The sequence below is a fragment of the Balaenoptera borealis genome, assembly GCF_965194805.1.
Source record: "Balaenoptera borealis genome assembly, chromosome: 2".
Lineage (NCBI taxonomy): Eukaryota > Metazoa > Chordata > Mammalia > Artiodactyla > Balaenopteridae > Balaenoptera > Balaenoptera borealis.
The window spans coordinates 125,711,236-125,724,310 of record NC_138867.1 but is presented as its reverse complement, the minus strand read 5'-3'; the positions used below and the strand labels follow the sequence as shown (position 1 = coordinate 125,724,310).

At 37.2% G+C, this 13,075-nt stretch overlaps 1 protein-coding gene and 1 long non-coding RNA gene across 9 annotated transcripts in view; one reads left to right on the top strand and one right to left on the bottom strand.

Moving 5' to 3' along the window:
* The window catches only part of LOC309624596, a 467,785-nt gene that overhangs the window by 84,417 nt on the left and 370,293 nt on the right, over nt 1–13,075 (bottom strand). The window lies entirely within an intron of this gene.
* The window catches only part of JAKMIP2 (janus kinase and microtubule interacting protein 2), a 197,235-nt gene that overhangs the window by 181,216 nt on the left and 2,944 nt on the right, over nt 1–13,075 (top strand). For 3 of the 8 annotated variants that reach the window (XM_082382679.1, XM_082382684.1, XM_082382676.1), the window contains 2 exons: nt 1,493–1,563; nt 9,515–10,048. The exons of 3 other annotated variants lie outside the window; for them this stretch is intronic. In XM_082382679.1, the coding sequence (XP_082238805.1) occupies nt 1,493–1,543 (51 nt within the window). In that variant the 3' untranslated portion in view covers nt 1,544–1,563; nt 9,515–10,048. Of the gene's footprint in view, nt 1–1,492; nt 1,564–9,514; nt 10,049–13,075 lie in introns of those variants that run through there. 2 more of the 8 variants (XM_082382682.1, XM_082382681.1) reach the window with 1 other exon arrangement.

The window sequence follows — 13,075 nt, the reverse complement described above, 5'->3', positions numbered from 1 at the left end:
AGACATTAAACAACTTTCTCCAAATCATATAACCAGTCTATGGCAAATCAAGACCAGAGGTCAGGTATCTGACCCTAAGTGCCACAGCCTGCTTACCACATAGCATGGAATTTAGACTCTCATTGTAAATCAAGTGATGGGCATCCCCTCATGCCCAGAGAGGTAGCTCTGACACCTGACCTTCTCATGGGAATAGTGGAAGCCTTCCATTCCTCTCCTCCATCTACTCCTGCTACAGGTGCCATCCTATTACTATCCATCTTCAAGGAATGGGGGGAAAAAAAAAGGACAGAGTTTCTGCTTTTCATAGTACTAGACCAGTCACTAATACATGGCTCTTCACACCATGTTTATAACTTGTTCATGCAATTTTGCCACAGTGAAGCAAGAGCCTTGTAAGTATGGCATTAAAGGAAATATGCAAATAATATGCCCAATATGAGACTGCCATACAGGACCCTATTCAAAAATGTCATGTCCAACAGAAGGCTCCTGAAGTGTGATAACAAGGCAAAAGACTTCATGACTCTGTAAGAGTAAATCACCGAGGAGATCAGTATTTGAAAAAACTGATCTGACCTATGACATTTTATAATTAGTATACAGTTGGTTTTCTACCAGCAAGCATGTTTTCCATCCAAGTATGGATGTGGAAAACAAGCATGTTTTCCATCCAAGTATCTGCTTCTCTGGTGAAGGTTCATGGTGAAGAGAGAAATATCGGACTCCATTTAACTTCTATGAGTCAAATAAGGAGAAATCTATCTCAGAAGCATGACAGCCTGGAGCGGCAGCGTCCATTCACTGTGTGAAGTTACCTCTGATGAATAAGCATAGTTCATACCAGTAGAAGGACCACATATCCTCACTCAACCAGGACAGACCCAGGTTATACCTGTTGCCCTGATGTAATTACTAATACAATTCCATTTCCCTCTGAGGAGTGCCCCACTGTGGATAAGTGATCGTATGTTTACCCTACAGACTAATATTCTTCCTGCTCTGCCTTAGTCCTAAAACCTAACACGTTAACCATATAATGATAGCACTGAGTGATTGTGTACACTTTGATCATTTTTAATTTTTTAAATTACCCTCTCACACATTAAAAATAGAGACAATAACATGTAATAGAGTAGGACTTGGAAGGTCTAAGCTCTAGGCTTCACTATACCATCAAATTATATGCAATTAGACTATTGAGTGCTTATTTTTCTTACTTATAAAATTAGGAGCTTAGACCGATTACCTGTTAAGACCCTCTCAGAATTCTAAAATGTATCAGTCGATGTTAGTTGAACACCAGTTATTCATTGCATTGCTTTACCAGTGGATAAATAAAAGGTATGTTTTTTTTTTTAAATAAAAGGTATTTGGTGTATATATGAGAAATGGTCAGATTTGAGCAAAGTGGAAAAGCTGAGGTTTTGTGCGACCTGAATGGCAGTACAGAAATTCAGATTTACATAATCTTCTTCTTTTTCTTCTGCAGTTTCTGTTTCTATTCTTGTTCTTCTCTCTTGCCTTTATTCTATGGCCTTGATGTCAAGGTGCCTCTTACAGGTAAGATTCCATTTAATTCTCAAAATGTGCTTCTAAGAGGTATTTGATAAGAAGGATGATGCATATAGTTACTATGCCCATGTTTTTAAAAAACAAATACACTGGGTATTTAAATGCCAATCTTAAATGCCATAAAATGAGAAATAGATCCAATCCATTTGGGTGATTATTAAAGAAATGAAGCAACCATGAAGCATGATGGAAATCAAGGATTTTTTTCTAGCTAACTGTCTTGCTTTGGGAAGTCATGATGTCTGTGGATCTGTGAATTCTCATTGTAGCCCCTCATTACACTGAAAGAGTCGTTTCTGTATCTGCAAAGTAAAAAAATATGAGTATGTTTTTAGTGTCTCTTCCAGGTTGAAAATTCTACTTCTGTAAATCTAACAAGTTAAAAATGACTGATTTTTTAACCCTTTCTCCTAGTCCCTCTTCATCAGGACTCAGGAAAACAGGCTATTTAGGGAAATTGGATCTTGTTTTAAAATAAGATAGTTTTCAATGTCAATTTAGAAAAAAATGAAGACTCACTATTATATTCTCAAGTCAGTTTCTTATGAATACAAGTATAAATCATCTTAGACAGTGACTCCCAATGCTATTAAAAATACAGATTCCAAAGCCTTACCTCCAATTTAATGAAGCAAATTACTGGACATGGGGATGAGACAGAGGGTGAGAGAGGTGGAGAGTAAAGATTGATCTATATTTTTAATAAGCATACCAGGTGATTCTGATGTCTACGCAGGTACAGAAACCACAAACCTTAACACCATTATTTAAAAATGAACAAGGGCTAGCTGCTATTCTAAATCTGTTTACCATGGTGTGTGTCCACTTTGGTTGTCCTATTAAGTTATATTATGCAGGGATCTTTCCTGGACCTCACGTTACTTAACATTTTCTATAACAAGTTGAAAAGTGGAAGAGAGACACTTTCTCTCTCTGTGGGTATCAACTCTGTTACCTGGATGTGAAACAGAAAAGCAAAAGTATTTTAGCATGACCTGATACAAGGAAGGAGTGAAGCAGATAACCCCAGAAAGTTGTATCCTCATATACCCAACTCCCTGGCTTTATTCCTTCCTCCAAAAGATTTTCTTTTCAGACTGAAAATCATCCTCTGTCTGACAAGAAGGGTGGTAACCTTGCAGCACATAAAGAAGAGGACTTAGTTTCTTAAACTGAATGAGAATATCTAAAGAGAAATGGGCGAGATTCTCTAGGAAAGGATCAAAATGGCCAGAGCATGAGAAAACAAACAGCCCTCCCATCCCCCAAATAACAATCGATCAATGAGGCAAATAAGGTCCATTGAGACACAAGTACTACATGGTGGTGTAGGGAAGAAAAATCAAACTTCATAAATACTAGCTAGAAAATGAGTAGTCTTGAACATTAATATCAATAATGACTAACAATTACATGCTAGGTGCTGTTCTAAGCAATAGATACATTAATCCTCACAAAACCCCCTAGAAAGTAGGTGTTGCTTTTATTTATTTTTTTTACAGCTGGAGAAACTACAGCATGTGATTTTTCCCAAGACCATATAGCTACAGTGGGCAGGACTAGGATTTGTACCGAGACAGCCTCACGCCAGAGTCCACTTTTAACCCCATTCTGCCTCACAAATGAAAGAGGGCCTTTCTCTCACATTTTGAGCATTATTTATCTTCATATATATGAGCAATCAGAGGGGTCCTATCTACAATCTGTGTACTACTACATAGCTCTTGGGTTTTGAAATTGCAATGCGCTCATCTCCATACCTTTTCCAATTTTTTGTAACTCCTCGAGGGATATACAAAATTTAATTTGCTTTTCCTCCAGGGGCACGCATGATTGACACTTAGGAATGGTCAAATGAAAAAATGCAATTATAATTAATAATAATAATATGGCAAATTAATGTGGCAGTGAATCTGGGTAGTAAAAATATGTAGAGGACAAAGGCTGAGTAGTTTAGAGTGTACAGCTTTGAAGTTAACTCTACTGTTAAGTTTGAATCCTGCCATATACTAGCCATGTCATGGTAGGTTTAGACCAAGATTAGGTTTCCTATTACATAAAATGGTTATAATTATATTAACTACAGCATGGTATTATGTTGAAAGAATTCAATAAGATTATACATATGAAGGATTTGCCACATTGACTGGCACATGGTTCAGTAATCAGCAACTCTTAGCTATTATAAAAAAGAAAAAAAAAGTTGGCTATCACATTTACTGAGTTTGCAAATATACAAGTTTGAAAATGAAACCTCTAAGTACTTCCGAGTACTTTACCACCTAAACCAAAAGGAGTAGTTACCTTTTCATCTCTTCTTTTCCAAGAATAATCTGGATTTCAATAATACAAGGGAATAAGGCATTACTGGAAAGTGATTAATGCTACTTATATGTGCAAAGCAGGCAAGAGAGAGGTAGGAGGAAGTAAGGAAGAAAAGTGCTTTCTTATTGGCGGGTAGTAAGAGCATGCTGCAAATAACCAGAAAAATATTTTTCCTATTAAATTAATGATTTATATTCTGCTCTAAACCTAAGACTAACTTAAATTGTATATAAAGATAGGCTCCTTAAAATGAAATGACTTATGCTTCTTTCCTTTTAGCAATTACCTAAGTCATTTTTCTCAGTGATGATCTAGAAGCTGCTGAAGGCTCCTAAGGTACCCTTACTGCTTTCAGTGGTTGCTGACTAAATAACTCAGTTCATGCGTTATCGTGGGACTTTTACCTTAAGTAAGGGAACCCCATGTAGTTTCAGGAGATACTATCTGCTCATGCATTCATTTTTTTCTTGCAGTTTTATTGTGATATTATTGACATACAACACCATATAAGTTTAAGGTATACAGCATAATGATTTGACTTACATACATCGTGAAATGATTATCACAGTAAACTTAGTGAGCATCTACAAAATTAAAGAAATAGAAAAAAAATTTTTTCTTGTGATGAGAACTCTTAGGATTTACTCTCAACAACTCTCAACAACATGTTTTCTTTACTCTTGTATCTCAAATACCTAGACAGTGTCTAGCACATAGTTGACAATCAATAAATGCATTTTTAATGATAGTAATGATATTATAACAAGGAAGAGGACATCCTGTTTTGCAGTTGAAAAAGTACATTTCGTGTCCATTATTTTATGTAATACAACAGTTCTGGAAAATAGATACTATTATACCCCTCTAAACATTAATTTTCTAATTAAAAATTAGCAAGTAATAGCATCTACTATTTTTCTGAGGATTAAGTAATATTATATAAGTAAAGTAACCAATATAGTACCTAGCCCATAGAAAGGATCATTAAAAGCCAAGTTCCTAGGACACACCAAGCGTTCTGTTTTAGATCATGCATTCTGAGACGTGCTTCCCTCTACCTGGACCACATTTCCAACAACACCATCAGCTAGTTAATGTCCATTTGTCCTTCCCATCTCAGTGTAAAATTAGGGACTCAGGGAAGCCTTCCTTGATCCTCTAGCTTCAGTTAAGTTTCATTCAATGTTATTTATCTTCTTTACTAGGATTCTCATGGACCAATTATCTAACAATCCTCCATATCAGTTTCCTCATCTATAAAATAGACGTAAGAATAACAGCTACCATTTATTGAATACTGTACAATAAGTTGTATAGAAGGGTTGATAGATTGAAAAGTATTGGGAATGGCCCTTAGGGTCCCGGATGGTACAGTATAACTGGTTAGATAGTGGTACCCTTTACCATGAAAAGCATATATGGAAATCAGGAATAGGGCATGATTGCTGTCCATGATTTTTGGCTATTTGTCATAACCAGAGGACAGAAGTTAGCTACAGTTTGTTAATCAATGTGCCTCTAATTACGTGGTCCATAAAGGATCTGAACCAACTTCTAACAGTTAGAAAACTCTAAAGAACAGTGAACATAAGTAGCCTATCAATTGATCTCGGCACATATTTGCTAGGTTTCTTCTGTGAACCGGGCAATGTGGCAGGTACTTGGATACTAGAGTCAGAAGTCAGAAATGACATCACTGTATTCATCAACTTAGAGTCTGGTGGCGTGTCGTAAACTCTCAGAAGGGATGACTGCAGTCACTGTTTTACAGAGGAGGAAACTAAAGCTCAGCGCTGTAGAGCAATACATTCAAAAGAATCCCTGAGGTTTTGTAATATCCAGAAGGGCCTTCTGAATCAAAGATGAATTTGTATTTTATACAGTTTTAGTTACAATGACCTTTAGGTCATTGAAAATGGGTCATCTGTGGTGACCCATTGGATACTACTTCAGTTATTCATAATGCCTGTTTGAATAAAACTGGCTTTGCTGTAGAAATCATAGTTCCTTTTACAGATACTCAATTTGCAGAAATTTAACATTCTGGAAGACTGCCTATAAATCCATCTGTTTTTTAAAACCAGCATGGTTTTACTCAAATGATGGGCTTTACTTCAGTTGTGATGGGGAGAAATGGTGCATATGTGCTTTGAAACAGAGTTTAGGATTTATCTCTGAGGTTATATAAATTGAAAATTTGCAAGTAAAAGACTTTTATGTTTGCATATTTATTTTATATATAAAAACACTGGGTGTGTGTGTGTATGTATATACATATATATTTATAGAGAGACCGTGCACACGTGCACAGACACACACACACCTTAGAACATCTTTTATACACATTCAGATTAATTCTCTTCTTTACCAGGGACTATGGGAACATTATAGCTGTAACGAGTTGTTTGGGGCTCTCATCTCAGTGGGATGTAAGTCTGAATGCAATCTATTTTTTTTAAATAAATTTATTTATTTATTTTTGGCTGCGTTGGGTCTTCGTTGCTGCGTGTGGGCTTTCTCTAGTTGCGGCAAACGGGGGCTACTCTTCGTTGAGGTGCGCGGGCTTCTCACTGTGGTGGCTTTTCTTTGTTGCGAAGCACGGGCCCTAGGCTCGTGGGCTTCAGTAGTTGCAGCACACGGGCTCAGTAGTTGTGGCTCGCGGCCTCTAGAGCACAGGCTCAGTAGTTGTGGCGCACTGGCTTAGTTGCTCCGCGGCATGTGGGATCTTCCCGGACCAGGGCTCAAACCCGTGTCCCCTGCATTGGCAGGTGGATTCTTAACCACTGCACCACCAGGGAAGCCCTGCAATCTATTTTTATCAAAACAAGGCTTTCATTTATTTCCCTCTCTCATCCTTTAATTAAATCTTAGGTTGGTTCCCCAGTTTTTTTAGTCATTTCCAGTTCTTGAAAGTCTAGCCTAATTTAAAAATTCAGCTTCAGTCTCTGCTTCATCTCATTTCTTCCCTTATCCCCATGGTGAAGGAGGTTCACGAGCTGGCTCTAAGAGGTCTCTTCCTCTGCCCTCTCCAAGGTTCAGCTCTTCTGGAGGGCAGGGAAGAGGAAGAGGAAAAATGATCCATGCCTCTCAACCCCATGGGCAGTGGTTATGGCCCCCTCCCTGGTGGCTGAAGCTGTTTTTCTGGCTGTTACTGACCAGTTCTTGTTGTGTTTTCTATGAGAGGTGATGGGGCCATTTGGAGGGTCATATGTGTGAATTCTTTAGAAGCCCAATGCACTATCCCCTGCCTGGCTGGGGCCCAAGCCCTTCCACTGAGACTCTGGATCTCATCATTGGTGGTACTGGCCTCAGCTTCTTGTCGGGAAGGAAGTTACTGCCCCTGTCTCGCCTTGCCATTCCTCTCCAGTTCTCTGCCTAGATAGACAAAGGAGGATGAGAAATAGATGAGCATTGCTCTGTGTTTGAGCAATAGAATGCAAGTCTCCTTTGTGCCAGCACCACCAATCTCTATGCCTTTTAGCACCCTCCCCTCCTTCCCACAGTGTACTTTCATCCCAACCACTGCAGTTCCTTCCTACTGATTCTCTTCTGTGACTCAGTCACTCTTTCATCTCAGTCTAATCTAGTCTTTGGGAGTAGACAAAGTGGCTCTGCAAATACAAGTTCGAAATATTTCGAACTTGCACCTATGGCACCTATGGCAGGAATTTCTTTGAATCTCTAATTTGCCTCTGTATGGTGGAGTGGAAGCATCCTTAAGGTACTATGTGCCTCCTTTTCCACCACTTTGGATCTGGGTCACTATTTCTGGAGTGCCAGTAAAATCCTGCTACAGAATTAGTATCTTTACCTTATAGACGGGGATATTAAGCCTTGGAGAATTTAAATGACTTTTCCATGGAAATCCCATTTTCTCCATCCATGCCATTCACATTCTAAAGGCCATGTCCTTAGGCAGCACATGATAACATGTCTTCTGTGCCATTTTCTGGCTTTCATTGGAATAGCATATTATGTCCTAAACGTCTACCCAAGCGAAAACCCAGGCACATACACTTAAAGAGGAACAGGGCTAGGAGACTTGACTGGCATAGCCCAGGGAAATACCTTTTCAGAGATATCCTGGGACCAAACAGGAAATCTGTGTGGCAGAATTCCCAGGGAATCCTCAGGTCAGGACCTTGGGGTAGAGACCATCTGCCATTAAATACAATTGTTGGGGAGGAAATGTGACATAAAAGTAAGTCACTAAAAAACATAGATAGACCTGCTTTTAAAATAATATCTTATGCTACTGACAAGGGCTTAATTTCCAAAATATACATACAGCTCATACAACTCCACAACAAAAAAACAAACGACCCAATCAAAAAAATGGGCAGAAGACCTAAATAGACATTTCTCCAAAGAAGATATACAGATGGCCAATAGGCACATGAAAAAATGCTCATCATCGCTAATTATTAGAGAAATGAAAATCAAAACTACAATGAGGTACCACCTCACACCAGTAAGAATGGCCATCATTAAAAAGTCTACAAATAACAAATGCTGGAAAGGGTGTGGAGAAAAGGAACCCCTCTTACACTAGTAGTGGGAATTTAAATTGGTACAACCACTAGGGAAAACAGTATGAAAGTTCCTCAAAAAAATAAAAATAGAGTTGCTGTATGATCCAGCAAAATCAAAAATATAAATGCATCCCTATGTTCATAGCAGCACTATTTACAATAGCCAGGACATGGAAACAACCTAAATGTCCATTGTCAAATGAATGGATAAAGAAGATGTGGTATATATATACAATGGAATATTACTCAGCCATCAAAAAAGAATGAAATAATGCCATTTGCAGCAACATGGATGGACCTACAGATTATCATACTAAGCAAAGTAAGTCAGAAAGAGAAAGACAAATACCATATGGTATCACTTATACTTGGAATCTAAACATATCTATGAAACAAAAACAGACACATAGATATAGAAAACAGACTTGTGGCTGCCAAGGGGGAGGGGTTTAGGGGAGGAAATGAATGGGAGTTTGGGATTATCAGAGGCAAACTATTATATACAGGATGGATAAACAACAAGGTCCTACTGTATAGCACAGTGAACAGTATTTAATATCTGTGACAAACCATAATGGAAAAGAATGTGAAAAAGAATATATATATAATATATATCATATATATATCCATATATATATATAACTGAGTCACTTTGCTGTACAGAAGAAATTAGCACAACATTGTAAATCAACTATACTTCAATAAATTTTTTTAAAATACAATAAAATTAAAATAATATTTTAATTGAGCTTCTCAAGGTATTGGCTTAGAAGGTCCCAGAGAAGGCAATAATGATAATAGCTAATATTTCAGGCCACTTATATGAGACAAGAACTGTTAATTGCTTTACATGCCTTATGTTGCAGTAACCCTTGAAATAGATACTTCTGTTCTCTCATTTTAAATTAAAGAAATTAAGCTTAGAGATTTTCTTTATATAACATGCACAAGATCACGCAGTTCCAAGAGGTGGTAAAAAATAAAAGATGGTTTTTTCTTTAAAAAAAAAGAGTTTGTGCTTTTATTCTGTTTCAGCTATTGACAGAAATGATGATTAAAGAATTTCTCCCTCTGTTTTACAGAGTAACCGAAAACACGGATAAGACCGCAGAAAAGCAGATACTTCTAAACCTTCAAAGATGGCAGAAATGTTTACAGCAGTGAAAGGGAGATCAAAAGCTTAGAACTATAATGTAGCCAGGACTACAACTGTGTATTTTAAAGCCATTATTCAAGGTTTCTTACTTGACAGTTCCTACATGACCCTGTTGAAAATCTACAATATATGCTGCATTTAATGAAACATGTATAGGTCAAACCAGAAGGAAAGAACTATAAACATATATTGCGTGAAGAAAACAATTCAGCCATGGAAACAGTTTCAGCAGATCAAGCAAAGATGTGTCTTGGGCATGGAACCAAAGTTACAAAGAAACATTCTACCCCTGCTGTGCAGGGGAGGTCATTTTAATGTAACACTACACCCCCATGGAAACACTAGTCCTGAAATAAACATCATTTTAAAAAAATCAAACAAAAAAATAAGGGTGGGTGGGGATTGAAGCACGAGGAATACCTATGAGGAGCTATTTACAATAAAATATTTCATTTGAAAAGTCTGGTTTCTTACTACAGGGATTTGCTTTTCTGTCTTTATTATTGTTTAAAACTCAGGAACTGAGACATCTGCAATTTGAGTGAGAAGAAAAGCAGTGTCTGGTTTGTTTTGCTGCAAACGGTGGAGCTTGTGGAATGCATTCCACACAGATGAGAAGTGGATCACAGTGACCCGGACTAAACTGGCAACCAAAGTGAAAGACCCAGGCGAATGCAACATAAGAAATAACAGCAGATGTTGATGCTTCCTTGGCCTTCTGTCACATCTGTGGTCCTCCACGAACAACAAACTGATCTCATATTGAAAATTAAGAAGATGATGCTCTAAATCACAAGCTCCCTGACTTAGTTCTGTTTAGAATGTCAACGACTATAGGGCCAGAGGCACCTCTGAATCTTTCCATTTCCAAAATACTGGTCTTCAAATGGCTGCTTAAAATTGCCTGCAAATAACATGTTATGCGATTTGAGACAAATAGAGGCGATAAGTAAACTTCTACCAACAGTTGAGTTTACTGCAGAGATGTGACTATTAAATGAAATTATGATTATTTTTAGAAGTATCCTGATATGCTTAGAGCATTCTGACCTCTTGTCATTTAGACTGATAACGTTTTTTTTTTCCCCTAGAGATCTGACAGCAACAAGGTAGCTCTACTTTTTTATATAAAAGTAACATTGTGTTACTGATAAGGTCATTTTCTACCAGAGACAATTAGAAGACTGGTACTTTCCTAAGTTATGTAATACTGAGTCTTGGATTCAGCTCTGAGAGCAAATAAATGTTCCTGAAAAGCTAATTTTAGCCTCATTTACTGTAGATAACAAAACAGCCTCAATTTTTCAAATTGTCAACGTTTTATATACAGGGCTAGCATTCCCATGCATTAAGAATGTGTGTAGGGAACCAGAAACTCTTTCTGTGAAATGCTACACCAATTCTTCCATACATGGGTTCAGTATCTTATTCTTCAGTTTTAGCACTGGCATTTTCAAAGCCAGAACAATAACTGAAGAATGTACAAGAAAAGCTACAATGCGGGAATCCCACTTTTTGTTCTTATATTTACTGCTGACCCAGGTATCTTTGGCCCAGTCACTTAACCTCTCTGTGCCTCAGCTTCCTCGTCTGCAAAATGAGGTTAAAATGCTTTTTCATAAAGGTTTTTTGTTTGTTTGATTTTTCTTTTTTGTTTTTTGAGGTTTTTTTTTTTTTGCAATTCTGGAACAAGAGGTGCTTAAAGTAGCACGAAGTGCTTTGTAATTATAATGACTGCTATGTTTGACTTTCTTGTGTTGTTGAGAAAGAGTCCCCTGTGTAATAAAATAGTGCTTCAGTTTGGTTCAATCTAAGCACCGTAGCACTGAAGCTTTCCCATCAATTACTAGCAATAAAGATTGAGCGATCCAGAACCAGGATCCCTAATCACCTATAGTAAATAGATCATTCTCATGCTATTGAACAAGTTAGAAGAATGTGTAATTTCAATGATAAGCATTTTCTAGCTCTCCTTACTGTATATGCATGCCATAATACAAAACTCCACTTTTATCATAGGAGAGCCAGCCATGAAATTAAGGTTTGAAGTGAACTGAGAGTATCACATAATTAGTCTAATTATCCCTTTCATTTGGAGGGGGAGGTCTTGTGAGATGTCCTACTGGGAATATACAATATAACTATCCTTCTGCTGGATTCTTTGTTCAACTGGGTAGGTTCAATATTAAGTATGAATAGTACATGCATTGTGCAGGCAATATGAAAAAGGGTGCTACTACAGTTCGTGACCCAACACTTTCAAATCTCAGTCAGAACATATGGAAGAGGATAAATTACTCTCCCATATCTTAGACGAATTTTCCATTGGCCATTCCAGGGTACATCTGAGCAAATTCATACCCCATCTGCTCCACCAAACCTACTTTCTTCCTCTTCATCTTGCTTTCCCCACCAAGAAACTTGTAGGTTAAATTTTATATCCAAGCACTGACTGGGGTTTGAACAATCAGAAATATTTATTAAAATAATGTAGTTTAATCATGTACCTTATCTGCTATAAATCTGATTGTATCACATACACACAAAATCATACAAGAGCAATGCCCATGAGGATGGCCATCTAAGCAGCTTTAGATGTGTGTAGGGAAAATGCAAAAAAAAAAAAAGGGGGGGGGGGTTTAGCTTAAGATCCAGGAGATTAGCAAATTTCTCTAAGATTTTAAGCTAAAAGGTGATATTTTTACCATACCTTACTCATGATCCTCAAAATTAACGTATCTTGGGATAGGGCTAAATATTTTGATAGGCACATTCTCTGTTATCCATTTCCACAATTATAAAAAACATCAGCAAAATTGTACATGTGTGTTCCAGTCACTCATGGATCCACAGAAATGGACCATATCTAAATGAATGCTTCCCTTGCATACTATGTTCAGCAAGCATAAAAAGAGTGTCTCAATAATGGAGAGGTTTATTGTGACTCCACTTCTTACAGAGATCAAATGATCCCCGCTTGGGTCTTTAATATCTGCTTTAATTTCTACAACTTAACTATCCTGACATATTTGGCCAATGGGTTAGCAGCAATCAGAATAGCATTCTTCAGAGTTCATTTTACTTAATTTTTCTTAACAAAGTCTTCATCTCTTGGAAAATAAACATAACTGAAGATATTAAAGAAACAGTTTGAGATAAAACGAAAGTCCCAATTTAGCACGGCTATTGAGGACAGGAAAAGTTTCATGAGAAAGGGAAAAGAAATAGAAGACTATATTTGACTATAAAACTAGAAAGCATCTATTACTAAATTGACTGTCTAACTTTTTTTAATGGCCACCCAAGTTTTGTTTTAGGTAACACTAGAATTTGCTAAAAATAACTATCAAATCCCTTTTAACTTACATCATATAAATGAAATTTTTGCCAATAGCAAGGTTTTTAGGGGTGGAAGAATAAATTTTGCTTTGTTTTTTTTCCATTTATTAAAAAAACTGCTCACGTAGGTGGCATGGTTCTTCTAAAG